This window comes from Genypterus blacodes, unplaced genomic scaffold (assembly GCF_046128005.1).
Source record: "Genypterus blacodes isolate CSIRO-AG114 ecotype Tasmania unplaced genomic scaffold, CSIRO-AGI_Gbla_v1 ptg000015l_1, whole genome shotgun sequence".
NCBI classification, from domain to species: Eukaryota; Metazoa; Chordata; class Actinopteri; order Ophidiiformes; family Ophidiidae; genus Genypterus; species Genypterus blacodes.
In genome coordinates, this window is record NW_027466829.1 from 2,578,134 (window position 1) to 2,597,108 (window position 18,975).

Below are 18,975 nucleotides of genomic sequence, written 5' to 3' on the forward strand. Positions count from 1 at the left end.
GAATGGCAGGGAAACGCTCGGGTTTTGAAAATGATCCCTACGCTATAGCATTCCTGCGCGGCGGATGAATGAGGATGAGTACGGCTGTACCGGTAACATCTGATTATCCGTGAAAACATACATGAAAGAGCATCGGGTGAGTCAGCGCTGTGATGAGAGGGCCAGCTTTCACTACTGCCAAATCAATGTGCCCCTGTTGAGGAGGAGGCCTTTGGTCGATTATCTGTTGGCAGGCACCGAGACGGGGCAGCCACCTGCTTCAAACAACCCCTCTGATGTGAGATACTGACACAAAATAGGTTGGAAATGATGATCTGAATCATCGCATTCAAATTAGCGTATTTTTCAATGTAATAAACGCGTCTGTTATCAACTATCAAAATTGTTTACAGGCAATATAAACGAGTTGCTTGTGAGAAAACGCTGTTTGAGGCACGGTCCAGTTGCATCAGTGACAAAGACCTCGGAAAACCTCAAGCTCAACAGCAATCCTTAGGAAGAACTGCTTTGGGCTCCGACTTGATCGTATCTCCTGGGCACATCGCGATTTAGTAGTTTAACTCAAACCATTTTATCCTAGCGCTTCAATGCTAATCTGAAACTGTCTCTCGCAGCCCTAGTTTGTCTGACCACTAGGGCCAATACAGCTGTAAATCCCCCCCACCCCCGCCTCGCCCCTCACACACACACACCTCAGATACTGCATTCTCGCTTCCGTATATTCGTAGCACTGCGCCAATCACTGGCTCAGACATTTAGCATTTAGAACAGGTGCCCTGCAGCAAGAGCTCAAGAGACCAGATACTCCCAGATATCCCACAATCCTCCTCTCTCTCTCACAATTCTTTTCACAACTAGCATTTACAGAATATGAGAGTTTGTACCTGAAGGGGGTTACGGCGGTTCCCCTCATTCCCAGGACAAATGAACACACTCTTACAGGACAAACAGAACGCCTACATCTCTGTTCACTTCACTTTTGGACTTGTATTTAATTATTACTCAGAGGAAATCAAAAATAAAAGAGTATTACAGATATCAAACCAGACCGCAGCCACTTTTGTCTGTGAATAATGAGGATTCTCAATGTTTGGTCTCTAATGGTTTGCCAGAACTAAGTCACACACCGCCCACAGCTTTGCAACAACTCTTCATCCACATTTTGCAAATAAGCATCTCTCACCCGGTAAAGAACCAGAAGTGAGCCAGGATATAGAATAAACACGCAGGGCAAAGAGGAGTCAGAATAAACACAATCATCCAATCAGCACAGGAAGGGCACAAGTACCATGATGAATCCCACAAACATCCACTGCTTTATTACTTTATGTTTCACTTTTGAAATATGACAGGGCACATTTCCAACAATACATATTATCTAGAGACGGAGAGTAGTGTGTGTGTGTGTGTGTGTGTGCGTGGGTGGGAGGGTGAGGCAAGAAAATATCTCTCCAGAGGGATTAGAGTGATGATAAACTCTCCAGCAGCAGCAAACTCCAAACCCTTCATTACTGTCAAACACACACATATTGTATGCATCTATGAACACAAACAGGAGGGGAAGACACCGCGAGATACACACACACACACACACACACACACATACACACACACACACACTGGCTGGCCTACAGCTCCAAACAAATGTTGACGTTAACTCATACAAAAAGAGAGGCAGCCATAGAGAAATGCAGATAGTCCAGCAAACACAAAGACGCAACTCGTTAAAGCTCCTGAATATTCCACTGCACTCAGTCAATGTGCATTCGACGACCCATAACCTCCCCGCACACACACACGCACACACACAAACACACAAATTCACAGTGTGTCTGCTCTCCTGGAACAAATACTAAACTGAGCCAAGGGCACCTCCAGGACTGCTTTGGCCAGCAATTTCTCCCTAATTCTCAGATCAGCCTCCTGTGTGACCGCCTGCCTGACATTCACACACACACAAAGCTAATGACAGCCTTCCAGCCTTCCAGCCAGCCAGCCAGCTGCACGCTGCCCTGGGGGGGAATCTCTCGCCGCGCGCCCATCAGTGCTTCTCTGCCGAAGTCGAGATCGAACTTCCTCGAGCAGGCAACGAGCGAAGTGACAGGAAGTTTGTGGATGATGTCAGTTAAGTTTTGGGGGAAGAATGTGCAACTTTTGGGTCGGCAGGACAGAAGAATACATCTCGCAACAGGAAACAGCAAAGAGACAAATGGAACGCTGACAAAACCGAGAGTTACTATGACCTCCTTTGTCAGTGCTAAGAAGAAAAATGATGACTCCATTTCTTATTGATTCCCGTAGGCGGACGGTCATCTTTCATTTCATTCTTTCTTGCACAAAGGGGCATGATTAGCACAGAACAGCGCCCCCTATGCCTACCTGCTGAAGACCAGATCACACAGTATACGCTTGGTTAGATATCAACTTGGATCTGTCGTCTGTTGTCTGAAACTGTCTGAAACACCAGGGCCACTAGATTGTTTCCTGACAGAGCATGAAGGCAGAACATCCTGCATTATACTTAAAGTGTAAGAAAGAGAGAGAGTCGGAGAGTTCTTACTTCCCCCTGTTGGATTTGAAGAGAAGTGCGTCATGAAGTACAAACGTGCATTCTGAGAAATCGCTCCCAAACCAAAAAGTATGATTTTCGAAATTGTGGAGGCTTTTATCACATGATGAATGTGTGTGTCACATGCAGCACAACACTCTCCTACAGCATACTGTTAAGGCTTGGTGCGAGTCTGAGCATCAGGATTACAAAAACAAATATCATACAAATGAGCACATAAACTGCGCCTCACATGTACACATTCCCACTGTGTTTCTTTCTCTCTCTCTCCCTCTCTCTCTCACACACACACACACACACACACACACACACACACGGGAATACACATAAAGCACTTCTGTATAATACATGAGTTTTTTTCCATCCCGTTACACATCGGTGTCACAGCAGTCTGGGACATAATCACCGGCACGTACACACACACACACACACACACACACACACCTGACTAGCAGCGTTCAAACAGTCTGGAGACGAGGAGGCTTCCTGAGACAGGCGGGGTTCACACATGCACACGTACAGACACACAGGTGGGTCACACAGGAGATGAATAGATGCTTCTTGGAACTGTGCGCTTCTTCTTAGAATGAGTTTGCCCCATGCATTGTGTGTGTGTGTGTAAGTGTGTGTGTGTGTGTGTGTGTGTGTTGGGGGAGGGGAGTGCTCTGTGTTGCTGTGCTTGTGGAGCTCCTGGCTCCTGGGTGTGGCTCCCTTGTGCTTGTTAGCAGTCACATCTAAACGCAGAGATATTGCAATTTATGAGGGAATTCTTTCGACGCGATGTGTGTGTGGTTTTTTTTTTCCTGGCGTGGCCGAATATCACCTGCCATGGGGAGGCGGGATGAGTGTAGCCTGGGGCCTTTCTCTCGCTCTATCATGCCCATCCCTCAGGTCCCCCTCTCCTGATGCCATGCAATGTAGCGCTGACAGCTGCCTTCAAAAGCATCAGCAGGGGGGCGGCTAAACAGCAGCATCCCACCGCTCAATGCTCTCCTCTTTCACTTTCTCTGATGGAAAAACACTCTGTGGTAAACAGAGATGTTGGTACAAAGATACCACAGCAATATACATGTACACACACACACACATGGGCTTATCTGCACACACACACACACGAACACACACTTAAATACTGTGAATGGCTCTCCCCCTCCTACCACATACAACCCCCTTCTCCTTCCCTTTCAGCACTCAGCAGCTCCCCCTCCTCCTGCCTCCACCCAGCACCCGGAGATAACAGCCTTCCCTCCAGGCAGCCAGGCAAACAGGCGGTGGAAGGGACAGCCATGGATATGTTCTGCCCGCTATCTAATGAGCGTCGGAATGTCACCGCGGGCCTGTATGCTGGTCCCGGCCAGCCAAGCAGCCGTACATGTGGAATCGGCACAGCGGCACAGTCGCTCAAACAGCTGGCAGGCAGTTCTTCTCTCTCTTCCCTCCCTCTCTCTCTCTCCCTCTCTTTCTCTCCTTTTCTGCAGTTCTACGTATAAGCTTCTCTGTCTACTTCTGATCACAAACAAAAAGAAATGGGGCGTTTTGCTTTGCATGCCTCCTCCCCAGCCGACACACTGACTTAACACGGACATCCCAGTGACTGATGTAGGTAACCTCTGCCATAAATAACACCGAGCCTCTCTGCCTGAGTAATTGAATCTAATAAGTCCGTACAGAGCCAATGTGGGGAAACAAGAGGGTCTATTGAGCGATAGCAATCACAGAACAGTCATGTTGTTATATCACTCTGTTAAAAAGCTGAAGAGCCTCTCACTGTAGCTGCCTTTGTGTCTTGTATTCTCTCTCTCCTCCTCTCTAACTCTCCCCGCTAGTCTCTCTATCTCTCTACCTGCCCCGGTACACTTCTGAGCGTTGTCTCCAACAGAGGACATCAAATGGCCCGTCTTCACAGAGATGCCGGAGTTGCTGCTCCATGCAGAAGTGTTGCTGTCTCAGCTGTTGTGCGGGGATAGATTAGAAGATATCGGCAAGGAGGACGGGAGGAGAGATGCAGACAAATGACGCTGGTGTGTTCCTCTGTTCCACAACAACACTGCCACTTTCACACATTATGTGATGGGTATTCAGATGAGAAATCAGCCCACTGAGGATTTCAATGTTGCCATATCTTTGGCTTGGCACTGATCTGGATACTAAAAGCAATTTCCTCTGGAGCTACCTTCGGCTGGGTTATGATAGCCATCTCCAGCCTTGTGATGGGGCTTTTAACAGCCTCATTTGTAATGACTGTCTGGATGACACAATATGCGAGTCGGGCACGGCGAGCTGATTTGACAACTCCATTTTCCACAGTGCCATTACCTCAGTGTCATGCTTAACATACTTAATAGACTCAAACCTGATGATATGGACACTTAAGGATTGTTCACTCTTCTAATCATCTGTATTTGGGGGTGGGATAATAAACTGTTCACACCGCCTCCACAGCTCAGACTGTAGGAACATCACTCACAGGGATTTTTGCCAGGAGTCCATTCAGCGTCCACACTCCCATCACCATCTCTCCATGGACATCTCTGTTGGGGCACTTTTGTTCTTGGCTAATGTGATTATGCTCAGTCCTTCTATTATTCCTTGTCAGACCCCCCCCCCCCCCTCCCCCTCTGCTAACCCTGCTCACCCCAATTTTTCATGGGGACATAACATTCCCTATTGTTTGGGGCAGGTGGCACTCTAAGGGCCCCGAGTCAGTCTGCAAATCCGCCGTATGTTGGTGGACAAGGCTCCTCTGACACAACTGTGATATGGACTTCATCCTCAGAAAAAAAGATCTATTGGCTCATCGAGCATCGCAGTACAAAATCAATGTTGTGATGTTGTGGACATTATTTGACAGGCATCAGTGGAGACATTCATTCAATCAACTTCCATCTGATAACAATAAACAAACAAACAAACAAACAAACATGGAGTGTGTTTCTGTACCTTGGAAGTGGAAAGCTCTGGACTCGCTGTGGAAGCCCTGGACCTGAGTAACTCCATCATATCCTTCTCCCAGCGTTAGGTCATCAAACACATTGATGCGCAGGGCAGGATCAACCCCAAAACCTACAACTTATCACCAAACAGCAATACATTAGAGGCGTCGCTATTAACAGACAAGGACACCTGTGATGCAAAGACAAGGGGACGTAACTAAATGTATAAGAGTTAGGTAGTTAGGTAAACCTGGTTCCTCTCTGAGATAAAGCATCATAATATTATATCTGTATCATCTAACCTGTATGGTGCAACACATGCAGTAGCATCTTTGCAATCACTGACTGTCCTGTTTCTTACCTGAGGCGGCGCAAAATATGCCGACAACCAGAAATAGCTGTAATAATCCCATCATGAATGTGTTTTTTCAAAAATTAGTCCATGTTTCGTCCACTTCCTACAGACAGGGTTGTTCAATCAACACGCCAATGATCTCTCGCCGTCGCTCAGAAGGTTATCACCAATCCCAGATACTAGTCTGAGGCATCATCACAACTTTAGATGCCTATTGATGCAAAACAAGAGAAAGCACATCCGGAAGACGAAGAAATGTGTGCAAATTATCCCATTTAACGCGGGGTTTGCTCCATCGGCATCATCCGCGGCACAGATGAGGACCAGAGGACGCGGGGAGCGGAGTGGAGGCTCCGCCGCTGCTGCTGCTGCTGCTCCAAAGGCTCAACAAACGCCCCTCAGCTGCTGAATGAGAGCTGCACAGCCCCGCTACAGCAGGAGGAGGGTGTGTGAGTGAGTGTGAGTGTGAGTGTGTGCGTGTGTGTGCGTGTGTGCGGCGACAAGAAAGAAGAGAAGGGAAGATCGACGGTGCCCCCTTGTGGCTCCAACCGGGGGAGACTGCCTTGTTGCAGCCACGCCTGGAATAGTTAGGAGCGCCCTGGAAACTCTGCAACAACACAATGCAACACAAAACACAAAACATAAATGTGGTAACAAGCATGCATGGTCACTTTAGACGAACTATGATACATTTATGATTAAAATCTGCTTCTTTTTGGGGATTTTTTGTTGTTGAGGTTGTCGCAGCAGTAAAGTAATTCCCAAACTTGCCAGCAAAGGAGTGCAGTGTCATATTTAGTGACGTCATTCCCTCATAATAAAGAATTAATCCAAAAAGGAAGTCATTTGAAAGGCATGCTGGATGAAAATTTATAATTGTATGTATATTAAAGTGACTTTAATACCAAGGTCAGGCACCTACGCAAGAGAGGAACATGAATAAATGGAGATTGTTCAATAGAAAATGAAGTTTACCCACAAGTAATGAAGCTTGTGATGTTCCCGTAAGCATATTGTCTCTGACTGCTGCAGTTTTTTTCTTTCTTCTATTAAGCAAAGTCATCTAGTGAAGCTGAAGTTGGGCCTTGTGACAGGTGGGATGAAAATGAATTGAAATGGCGTGGCTGGCTGGCTGGCTGGCTGACTCAGTTCATTCCCCTTTTGTAGAGCACAGATGCTTTGATCGTGGCGGCGTATGTGATCCTGCTCTTGCATTGCCATCGTCCATGGAAACCGGTTGGCCGTTTTGAAACATCTTTTGTCAGTATCCATTTATTTGCTTATTTATTGATCAGAAAGCCGGATAAACAGTTACATTTTCCCAGAATTCTAATCTTTTTTTTCTGGCAAATTTACATGAACGTTTTAGTGGAGGCCTGTTCAAAAACAATCCCAAGTCTATCCCAAACCCCAAACAAAATCCAATCCCTGGATCATAGGCAAAGTCTTCAGTTGGCTCTGCTGATCTGTCAAACTCGGCTGACAAGTGGCTGTTATCAAAAGCCAGCAGATATTATTCTGGGGACAACTCCAGATCCTCCATGGTGCTTTCCTCCCTCTTATGGGATCCTGACTGACATATTTGCCACATCAATCTGCATTTGATATTGTTTCATTTATGTAAATACCATCTTTTGTTTTTCTAACTGCGGGATCACGCAAAATGAATATGTTTGATAAATAGTCCCCTGTCTGTCAGCCACTGGGCTCGTAATGTCATTAAAACAAAGGCAGGCCTCTCCATGTCGAGTCAGAGTATCACATCTGCTATAGGAGACGGCCTCCAACCCTGTATTCATAATTAATAATACTGGATTTCTTCTGGGTCCAGACAGAGGAAATGTAATTACTTTGTATTGCCCACAAGTTGTCATTTCCGAAAGTGCCATGAGGAAAATAAAAGTCATTAGAGTATGTGCTCAGCCAAGAGGGGTAATAAATGCACATGAGGTAGATGCAGACTTCCATTTCTTCCGTCAACTCACACACAAACACACGCACACACACACGCACGCACACACAGTCTCTCAGGGCAAGGACAGCATAACAGTGGAAGTCCGGATCCTTTTGTTCATCTGTAAAAGAACCAGATGGGTGATGCATTACAATGCTCTTGGGGGCTCATTCTCTTTGGCCATAATTGTGCCATATAACACCCGCGACAAAATGGCATCATGTGTCATAGCTGTGCCAGGATTTGAATGAACAGCAGTGAAACAGCCTTTCTTGTTCCCCCCTGGGCTCTGCAGGGATTTGCTTGTTGTTTAATTACACGCTATATTCACCTTGCTTGTCTTTCAGAATTGACATTCACCTGTCTTATTAAAATGTTCAGCTCCAGTGAATCATTACATCTGCCTGCTCGGTAATGTGTGTTTAATTTCCACCAGCGCTCAGCGTTTTATGATTCAATCATAATATAAACTTAATGCAACCAATGTAAAACTGGCAGCAGAGGAGAACTACATAGTGGTTTCCTCTTAACATGGATGATGTCATTACACAGGTGATATTTATGTATCGTCTGGTATTTCATTGCGGATTTAGGATTTTATGGCTTCTGGCTCGATTCCGGAACTCAACAATGCATTGAATAGAGAGAGATTAAATCAAAGCGCCCTGATAACAGAGGAAAAACATCATCCATGAAATATACACGTACTTAACAATGAATGAATTAATATCTAGTACAATAAGAAACATCACCGCAAGATAACATAACATGAAAGATAGATTAAAAAGATGTTTTTTTCACTTCTTCTAACCTGAGGGATTATATTGAAATGGTTGTCATTCTCACCAAGGCCATCTTGTGTGCAGAGCAGTGAATTACAGGGATTGCATTGGAGTGGAGCAGTACTGAGGTACAACAGACTGTGTCACCCTTGTTCCATCTTCAGGGGGTGACAGCCGATAACCTGGTACAGGGGCGACACAATGTTTAAATGGGGACACAACTGAGGTTAGAACAGTTAAAGCAAAAATAATTATCATACAGTAACAATGTGTGTGTACCTGTGTGTGTGAACGTAATAAAAATACTATGTTCCAAATTCTATGACTCATGAACATTGCCTGATTGGACATTTCAGACCCACCACAGTGTTTGACAGGCGGCATCAGGCACTGCAGGGGATGATAACTGCTTTCTATAGAAACATAGAGGAGAAATGATGACACTGATTCATTATATTTCCCAGTGCAAATACATTTACTGCCCTTTTCAACAGGTAACAGGTTGTTGTTTTGCCTTTAGTAATTTACCATTTAAAGTGGAGGAAGAGACAGCAGCTATGGGAATCTCATCACAAGCAGGCACAAAACATCCTGAAATCATTTTAGAGCATTAGGTTAGCATAGATGTTTATATATCTCCCCGTCAAACTTAACTTAATTATCTTTTCAGGTTTTTAGTAATAGCAGCTGCAAACTAGGGATTGGGAATTTGGGGAATTTGACCATTTGAACATTTGAACTCGAGTAAGCTCACGGGATTTCTTTCACTCTTTGAAACATTTTCTTCTCTGAAACAAGCCACGGTTATATGTTGATCTTTTACGTTTATAGACTGTCCAAGCAGTGCAGTTGTTCCACACAGCCACTCCCATTCCTCCTAGATCCCATTGTGAATGTGTGCAGCGAGCTGGCTCATTGTGCCCTCGTGGTGAATAGGCTGCAGCCATTCACTCAGCATACAGAAGCTCATTAGAACTCTATAGACACACAATTGTGAGGCTCACATTAGAAACTTCCTCTGCTGGGGCACAGACACCGCACACAAAGTGCCAGTTTGCTGCTAAGCTAAGCGCATTGTCTTCCTGATTCATAGAGTCTGGCCCTCCATTCACGATATTAAGTTCGAGTGGTGGAATATCAATTGTGTGTGCAATGGGCCGGTATCTTTTTAAGAGCTTTAGTGGGGTTAAAAAAGAGGGAAAAGGGATCTCAGCTGGTCTGCAGAGTGCTAGTTTTCAACAGGGCCATTGTGAGGATTTTGAATGAGGGGTCTCCTGTTTTTTCCCTCCATTTCTAAGAAGAGATGGACATCAAATAAATTCACATGAACTTGCTTCAGGGTGTTTCCAAGATCTCCTGTTTGAGAAGGGCCTAATTATACTTCCCTCTCCTGGAGAGCTCTGTTGGAATCTGGTTAATTACAAAGTAGTGAATCTTAATGATGATACGCTCTCAGTGAAAGCCTGTGTCATCTTGGGAGAGTAGTTTTACCCCAAATATCAGTGAACATGCATCATTTCATGTCAGGAGTTTTACAGTGTTCATTCATCAGTTTTTGTTTGTACTGAGACACCCACATTCATGCTGCAGTAAAAGTGACAGCAAGGGAAAAAAAGGTGAAATATGAGCAAATATCCTGTGTTTTTGCATAAAATGTACCTTGACTTCTTGCTTGTATTTTGAACACCAGGTAAAGTCCTTACAAATCTAGTTAATGGAAGCAGAAATGACTCTGGGTTCCCTCTTTCTCTGTGTCACATAAACAAATGATTCCGCTTCCTCCAAACAAAAAGCTTCCGGACATTATCACAGCCACTGCATGTTAACACAAATTCACTACACAAAGGTAGGTAGTGCACACAGACGTGCCAACACTCATCATGTGACAGAGAGCACTATGCCTTCTCCACCAGTCTGAGGAATAAAACCTCAAATTTGATTACAAGCAACCTTTGGCTCCCTGGCCATCACACAATAGGCTGAGCTGTCTGGGCCAATTTCCATGCTCAGCATGGGGCATCTACACCCCAGATCGAGGACCCCCCCACCACCAACAACACCATCGCTCCAACCAGTGTGGATATGCCTGTTTACTGTGCTTAAACTCAGGCTCTTTCATCCTCTTGTTGGTTTTTCTATTACAATGTTGGGGATCATTAGCTGCAATAGTCACCGTAGTGTGAAAGGTTACACAAGCTTCACATTGAATTAGTTTATAGCAAGAAAATGCGTGTGGGCGTGTGTGAGCATTTGTTTTTATTGTTACAGTCACAATTAGGAAAACAAATTTGGATCACACACTGAGTTCAACTGCTCTTCATCTGATGAGGAGCTGCGTCTTTGGTTTGTGATGATGACAAATTTCATTATCAAACTCAATTTTCCTGAAACTCCATCACTATCAGTCCAGTACCTGCTTGATTTTTACCATATAAATATCCAGCATTAGTAGTTGCTTATATGTGCATACATGTGTGAGAGGTAGAGTTTGCTCCCAGATTAACTGCTGATGTAAAAATGATCTACTCATCTCTCTTTCAAAATGAAAAAAATTGTCCAAAAAATTTAACAATACATCACTTGCCTGGTTAAGAATCATATAGTAATATAACTTTATATCAAGGTCTTACTGTTTACTAGACACATCAAACTGCAGCAAATGTGAACAAGCCACAGGTAGGAATGATGTCATTCCTCCAAAGAACTTAACAATGCGTCTTTAGTATACAGCAATAATGTCACATTACCCAAAGGTCACTTTGCTAAAGACACAACAGACACATCACAGCATTCACGCCTTGCATGGTTTGTCCCTGCCATCAGTGTATGAAAGGCTGAATGTGAGGTCTTTGTAAAGCGCTTTGGAGAAAAGCGTTATACAAGTACAGGTCCATTTACCAACACTCGTGAAAAGCAAACTATCGGAAAACTATCAGTGTGAGAGTGAAATGTGAGCTAAATTTAAATTTTCACAACTGTACATTTTCACAATTCTTTAATAGCGAAGTTATTTTAAATTAAGTGAGTTAAACCAGATTAAGTCAAATTAAATTAGAAAATGGTACAAGACCATGTGGCATTTCCCTTTGGTGAAAAATGTAAAATCTAAACAATGTCCTCTATGTTTAGATTTGTTAACATCATTTTGCTTCGCACAACTTACGCTCACTTTTAAATGTGCAATCAAAACGAGCCTCACAGGGCAAAGTAACTTGGATGAAGTAGAAATAATCACATTGCAAATGAGCTGATAGCTGCGGGTTCCTTCTGAGGCACAATGGAGCTCTGAGGGAGGCAGGAGAAAAGAGAAAACTATTTACTACTGGAGAAGACTGTTTGGTGCATGTTAAACTTTGGCCAGCAGTTCATTGTCTCTGGTGTCTATCATTTAATAGGCTAGTTGACGTAATGAATGAGCCAGACCCACCTTCTGCCACTCCAGAAAGGACCCCGGCCTTATCTGAATTGAGAAGCACATTAGAGCCTCTCAGCCAATCACGGCGCAGCTCTGTAGCAAAGTGCAGGCCCGAAAGAGGAAGAGCAGAGAACTTTTGTTTTCTTCAGAGTTTAATGAAGTTGGCCTGGTCACTCGGGAAGGAATTAAAGGAGAATTTAGTGTCACTGAGCTGCGACTGCTGAAGAGGGAGTTGAAGTGTTTGGGTCACTGTGTGAAGAGGATGGTCTCAGTGCAGAGCCGCATGAGGAGGAATATGGCTGGATCGCCTCCTGCTTTACCAGGTTTTGGGAGTTCGGGAAAGAGTTTTCTGATTGACAATCTGCTACAGTCACAAACGTCTCCTGCCCGCATTGAGGGGATGGAGGGTGGACATCTGACGCGAGCCACATGTGAACATCCGAGGAAAATCTGGGTTCCTCAGCATGGGGCCTATCAGAGCCAAGCCCAGGGACCCCACCAAGTCAAAGACTTAAGAGGGCCCCTTCTGCCACACTCAGGTAACTAATCTTTTATTAAAATATTGAATATAGATCATGTGAAGAGATTTAGACCCTGAGATTTCCACAAATTCAGTTGCAATTTTGAATACGCAGTTGCTGTGTGAAAGTTGCTAAATTCTTTGTTACATTGAAACGTGCTAAGGATAAAACTGTAGATTGCACATTTTCACATATTTTCTTTTTTTAGTTAAAATGCTTTGTGAGTCTTGTAGTTTAACAGAGGTTCGTTTTTCAAGCATATTTCCTGTGAGAAGCAGAGATCACAGTTCAGAGAGCATTTTGTGATGGATACAGTGATGATTATTGTATCAGAACCTCTTGTATTTAAATTTAATCCAGAATTACTGATACACAGTTGATTTTTCTTGATAGAAAAGTTTTCTATAGTTTTAGTTTTTTCCTAAAATTGTCAGGCGCCTGTTATAATTAGTAAAGAAAATCAAATAAGGCCTACTCCTAAAACCTAAACTAGAAATTCCACTAAATAGCGATGTTGAGGTAATCATTCTGTAACATTTCAGTTTGAAACTATTTGAACTTTTTTAAGTAATAAATAACATTCTAAACCCCAGACAGAAGTATAACTTACACTCGGCCAAGTAATTCTGGCTGCTATTGTTTTTTATTGTTACAATAAAATGCTGTAAAATTGTACAATCATCACAAATATAGTAAATATAATAACAATAGTCATGACATTGCCAGAATTTGTTTTCTTGTTGAATTTTTTAATACACCAAGTTTTGTTTTAATTATATTTAAATAAATAATAATGGAAGCAATTAGTAGTGATTCTGTTAGTGATGATATTATTATAATTGATTATTATTAATTAATGATTTATTTTGTTTCTTAGATGAGTATTTAATCAAAATAATGTTGGATCTTTAAAACTATCAACAAAAAATAACTGAGGTTAGTGATTCAGGTTCTGTGTATGTTTCATTACCTACAGCTTCTAATATGGACAGACATCAAAATAAGTTAGAAGGCAGAACTGCAAATACCCTCAAAAGTTGGTTGTGGTCCACGAACAGTGGATCTACCCCACCTGGCAACCACATGACCACACCTGACTCTCTCCCTCTCTCTCTCTCTCTCTCCCTCTCTCTGCAGGTGTGTTGAGCAGTGTTTTCCTGCGGAGCCCACAGTATCTGCTGGCATGCTGCGGTGGGTCCAGCCCCCCTCCCGTCTTCTCCAGTGAGTGTTTTATGCTTCATCAGCAATGCCTCAGCTCCTCTCTAAGCATTAGCAGCAGGGTCTCCCATCCTCTCCACAGCTAATTACCGATGCAATGCCAAAGAGCTAATTCTCCGCTCAACTCTGCACAGCTCTATTCATAACCATTCACGGCTGTTTAGGATAGGGAAGAGGGGTGGGCTGCAGGGCTTTTAGAGCCCCTGGGGCCCCCTATTTTGTACTTGCAAATACACACTTTCACTGGCACAAATATGCAGAGCTAATAAACATCTTGTCTTGTCATATTAAGATTATAATTACCAGGTGTGGATTCTTTGTGCTGACCAAGGCAAATTGTTTCACAGCTCAGCGGTCCCTCAGCACATTAATAAGTTTCATAGAAACCCACAGTTTTAAAGATTTGGCTTTAGGAAATATGCAATACATTCATAACTGTTCTCAAAATGCTTCAGTTTTGCACTGAATTGTACTTTAACTGGTTGAATGCCTACAATGCAGGACATACAAAGTTCCTTCAGAGTTCAGACAGTATGGGACAATGTAGCAGCACTAATTATGACTAACCATATGGTGTATCGTGTCATTCTCCTAAAGTGGTTGTTAGTCTTTGCATCCTATAATGCCAGTAAACAGTGGTAAAAAGCCCTCATCCTCCTGGTCCCTCAAGTCTTCTTAGTGGGCTGACACTTTCCCACAGCGCCCAGCAACACAACAATGCCATGTATGGCCGTGACCAATCGGCACTTTCACTCCACCATCCACACGCGACCTCACTGCAATTTTTCACTGCAGCAATGAACTCCGCTGAGCACAAAAACCTCGCCCATTTCTCTGCAGAAGAGGGCTGGACCAGGAACAACCCCCGACCATTGTGTGGCTAAAGAGCTTGCCTCACCGACCCCCCCTCCTTTCTCCTGTCCTTCAACTCTCATTCCTGCCCATTGGAGACCCCTTGACTAGGACATAAAGCATTCAATGAAAGTGACTTTTATAGACTTATTCGAGCTCATCTTCACATACAAACTGGCTTCATACCTGCAAGAGAAAAGATTTAGTGTTGGGCCACTGAGCCACCGAGTAATGGCATTTCCATTGAACAGCTCCATTGTTGGGTGTTCCACAGGGCTCTATAGTTGGCCCACTGGGAGACACACACGTTGCCCAGGAATGACCTGGTAATCAGCTATTTAAGTGGAAACTATTGAGTTCCTATAGAGGAGTGAGAAGCATGTCCAAACCTGTTATGTGCTCCCTAGAGGTGGTCTATGTGCAGATTTGTCGTACAGCTTAAAAAGGCAAAGTTGAATGGTTTGGATAAATTGTTCCACTTGACTTTTGTTGTGCACGCACCTGTGAGTGAGGCAGCGTGGGATTGCTCCTCACAGTTCACCAAATCCCTTTTTCCACAATTGAAATGGTTTTTCATTCTCTCTTTAGTCACCCCCAGTTTGTTAAATTGGACAGACTGAGAAAAAAGAGGGAAACGTGAGTGATAAAGTGAGAGTGACAAAAACAGGAATCTGGTTGGAATGAAAATGTAGTAAATTCGACATGGTTGGCAAAGTGTGCATTTTGATTGTGGACATCAGCAGATATTGTGGTCTTAGTTAAAATGCTCCAGACCATGAAATACCCCTGGAAAAGAAATATACTTGCTTAAAATTTCTTGGACAATTATTTATTGGTCACATCTCATTTAGCTACGTGGCTGTGGGTCAAAAAACTAATTTAAGCTGTGTCTTCCTGTCTAATTTACTCCTCAGAAGAACCAAATATAAGAATGTGGTCTGCTGATATAAGCCCTAAATCACGCAGAGGGATCCTAAGGAGGGCTGTGTTCTCAGAGGAACAACGCAAGGAGCTGGAGAGAACATTCCGGAGGCAGAAGTACATCAGCAAGACAGACAGGAACAAGCTTGCAGCTGATCTAAGTCTCAAGGAGTCACAGGTACAGGAGTCATTCTACATTTATGCTTATATTAATCCCTGATCCTAAAAAAAGATTACTTGAAATAAAGTTTTAAGATAAGATAGGATACCCTGAATGTATAAAGAACGTGGTTGTTAGGAAATCTGATGTGTGATCAGAAAGTAAAAGAGAAATGCATTGCCAACTACAGCCAAGAACACCACGAGTGAGTGTGCTTCACAGAATAAATTCTAACAGCACCTCTACCTCATGTCTCTAGGTGAAGATCTGGTTCCAGAACCGCAGGATGAAGTGGAGGAACTGTAAGGAGAAGGAGGTTCATACCACTCGCTCTCCAATGGACGAGCTCATGGCCCGGGGCCTCGCTCAGGAGGAAGACGCGGCATCATCGAACCATACTAATGCAAAATCAGAGAGCTCTCCACCACAGAAGACCGCCAGAGACACATGAGGATGTGTAAAAAGAACCAGTGACTCTCTCACGTCCACAAAGACCCCTCTAATTTCTTAATCTGTCAAGAGGGTGTTAATAAGTGGATTAAATTCACTATCTGTAAAGATTAACATTGATGACATTCCCTTGACTTGTAATGCATTTAAGTGTTTTGTTGCATCATTTAATTAGGTTCAGCTGCCGGGTTAATCATCTTACTACAATCCTCTGGCTTCAGTAAGCAATTTCATGGTTATTACACTGACACGTCTTTCCAGGAAAGACTACGACCCTGCGATTGTCATACAAATGAATCACTTCACTTACTTTATCATATCAGATGTTTTTCCACTAACTGTTCGTGTTTGGTGAGCTTTAAACTAATACTATGCATATCATTCATACCCGATTGCAGACAAATATCACCTAGTAATTTTGTAAATATTAAAAAAAAAAAACTTAAAATTAAATTGAATGATCAACTGTAAATAAACTGTTTCAATGAATCCTGATTTTCACATGGTGTATTCATACTGAGCAAAAACAAACCATTGATTATTACATTAAGGGTTTTTATTTAATGCAAAGAATAGAGAAGATTCTGCAAACCATTAAGCCGCCCAAACATTCTAATTAATTTAATTATTTTGATTCTTTTTAGACTTTTACTTTTTACAATTATACCATTTGAGCTTGACACAGACTACATAAAATCCCTTTATGCTTTGAGATAGAGAATAGAAATATTAAGTGTAGTTACAGCCAAGACAATAACAAACCTTTTCGCAGGCATTGCATTACTAACAGTCCACTTCAGGAAGAGAGGTGCATTTGAGAATACGGAGGTAATTCTTGACTTTGTTGGAGTCTCTGCGGAAGCAGTAAAGCAGGTCATGGTGGTCCATGGAGCTAAGGACTCCTCGTTTGTTTGAGGAGAAAGCAGAGGAGGGAAGCAGAGTCTCTGGGGAAATGTAACCCAGGGAGTTACCAATCACTCCCTGTAGCTTCATCTGAGGCAGACAGGAGCAGAATTAAAAGTACACAATTAATTTCCCTAATTAATGTAGGTATGAAAAAAGACTTTGACTGAAAACATCTGCACATATTTAACAAATTAAAAAACGTTAAAAAAGGTAAAACTTGCTCCAGAAATTCCAATTCCAATTAGATACATCAAAAAAAAAAAAAAAAAAAATGATTTTATATTTTGATATACCATTTGTATTCAGTTAAGTTTAAGGATTATTAGACAAGACTTCAAAAGATGTAGAAGCTCAGCAGCAGTACTGAGGTGGACCTTACCTTCTCAGCCACTTTTGCCACACCGTTCTTCAGCTCCTGCACCATATCGCTCATCTCCAAAGCCCTGTTGGAGCTGTAGTGGTTGAAGTCTTGATTTTGATCCTCAGACATGCTCTGGTAGAGATGTGTTAAAGGGTCACTCCAGGCCCCCAGCAGCCTCAGGATCACTTCTGTTAACTCCTCTCTCTGCAACAAGAGCAAGCATTCAGTTCTTAAGTACAAATTCATTCCAGTTAAAAAAAAGTCTTGCATGTTTTTGATAATATGAACAATATACTCACTCCGAGTCTTTGCGCATTCTCTTTGTCGCCAGGCGTTAGTATTCTATAGGTGTGGCACTTCCGCTTTCCTATGTGGTTCCTGCTGGGAAAGAAATGTTGCCCCTGTGTGGAGGATATATGTGAAATGAGATGATGCAGTGAGCACACACAGCTTGGTAAATGGCTACTTCAGACAGCAGTGATGGATATGAGGACTGAGGAAAGAACTCACAAAGTCAGAGTGCAGATCAGTGGAGATACCATGCATTCTGGACGACTGTTGTAGGACCCTCTCAAAGAGTTCTGCCAGGGAAGGAATGTGACACTCAGCCTGTGCATGGACACAAATTGGGGCAGTGGCGACCCTGATGGGACGGTCCAGGCAAGCCAGGGTGAGGACTGTAAACCAAACTGAGGAATACAAATATTTTAGTTATCAGAAAAACAGTTACTGTTATTTATTACCAATGAAAATGTGATGTCAGAATATTCATCTTACCCGTGTTCATGGTTCCCCTTGTGATGACATGCCAGATGTGTAGTCCTGCTCTCTTATGAAGACTGACTGCTACTATGTTGACGTCACTGATTAAACAAATTAGGTTGCAGACGTAGGCTAAAAATGCGAGTCACACTGCGAGTCACTCTGCACGTCATATAACCATATACAGCCAAGTACTCACCCCAGAGCCGACAAAGCTAAACCAGGCGTAAAAGGTGCACACTTGACATATCCATATAAGGTAATGCAAACTTGTAGGAAGCATTCAGGTGAAGCATCACATTTTTTGTAAATTCTCTTCTCTCTCTTCTTTTCTTGTTTTGTTTCTCAAGCCAAAGTCTAAATAAGTTAGAACTAAGGACATGCTCTCAAAAAGTCAACATCACCCATACAACTGAATATTGGAGATTTTTACAGCTAAGAAATATAAGCAAATATATGCATGTTCTATCTATATTATTTATTTTTAACATTACATTTTAAAAAATATTGAAAATGAATGAATCAATTGTAACTATTTTAATTGCACTCCATAATCCATTGGTGCTGTGACTTCAGAGCTACTCAACCGTCCCCAGAGGGAAAACATCTTTTTCCACATGAGGGATAAGTGGAGCATGTTAGGGCAAAAAATATTCAAATGACCTCCAAGAATTACGCATTCGTATCCCAACTTATCACATCCACCATCACGCACAGTCTATATATATATATAAAGAGAAATGTATTGAGTCAGCCCACATACATCTGTTCAGCCCAGTAAAAACAAGGCTATTCAAATGTAAAGCAAGTAATTTG

The 18,975-nt window shown here is 42.8% G+C and overlaps 3 protein-coding genes across 3 annotated transcripts in view; 1 reads left to right on the forward strand and 2 right to left on the reverse strand.

The window, feature by feature from the left end:
* The window catches only part of nell2a (neural EGFL like 2a), a 56,760-nt gene extending 50,845 nt beyond the window's left edge, over nucleotides 1-5,915 (reverse strand). Inside the window, exons 1-2 of the mRNA XM_076139308.1 lie at nucleotides 5,864-5,915; nucleotides 5,510-5,638 (exon numbers count right to left, since the gene is read on the reverse strand). Coding sequence (XP_075995423.1) covers nucleotides 5,510-5,638; nucleotides 5,864-5,915 — 181 coding nt within the window. The remainder of the gene's footprint in view (nucleotides 1-5,509; nucleotides 5,639-5,863) is intronic.
* Nucleotides 5,916-12,270: 6,355 nt separating this feature from the next.
* On the forward strand, nucleotides 12,271-16,131 carry dbx2 (developing brain homeobox 2). The gene is made up of 4 exons (XM_076170490.1): nucleotides 12,271-12,547; nucleotides 13,667-13,750; nucleotides 15,514-15,698; nucleotides 15,940-16,131. The coding sequence occupies exons 1-4, from the start codon at nucleotides 12,271-12,273 to the stop codon at nucleotides 16,129-16,131; spliced, it is 738 nt and encodes a 245-aa protein (XP_076026605.1).
* Nucleotides 16,132-16,913: 782 nt separating this feature from the next.
* Nucleotides 16,914-18,184, reverse strand: LOC142988410 (prolactin-like). The gene is made up of 5 exons (XM_076137590.1): nucleotides 18,175-18,184; nucleotides 17,908-18,086; nucleotides 17,697-17,798; nucleotides 17,416-17,601; nucleotides 16,914-17,123 (listed from the first exon to the last, which is right to left on the reverse strand). The coding sequence occupies exons 1-5, from the start codon at nucleotides 18,182-18,184 to the stop codon at nucleotides 16,914-16,916; spliced, it is 687 nt and encodes a 228-aa protein (XP_075993705.1).
* Between the last annotated feature and the right edge of the window lie 791 nt (nucleotides 18,185-18,975).

Coding starts and splice junctions, on each gene's coding strand:
- dbx2 (XM_076170490.1), top strand. CDS start 12,271: ATGGTCTCAGTGCAGAGCCGCATGAGGAGGAATATGGCTGGATCGCCT. Junction 12,548..13,666: donor GCCCCTTCTGCCACACTCAG/GTAACTAATCTT, acceptor CTCTCTCTGCAG/GTGTGTTGAGCAGTGTTTTC. Junction 13,751..15,513: donor CCCCCCTCCCGTCTTCTCCA/GTGAGTGTTTTA, acceptor TTTACTCCTCAG/AAGAACCAAATATAAGAATG.
- LOC142988410 (XM_076137590.1), bottom strand. Junction 17,602..17,696: donor AGAATGCGCAAAGACTCGGA/GTGAGTATATTG, acceptor CTCTTGTTGCAG/AGAGAGGAGTTAACAGAAGT. Junction 17,124..17,415: donor TGGCAAAAGTGGCTGAGAAG/GTAAGGTCCACC, acceptor TGTCTGCCTCAG/ATGAAGCTACAGGGAGTGAT.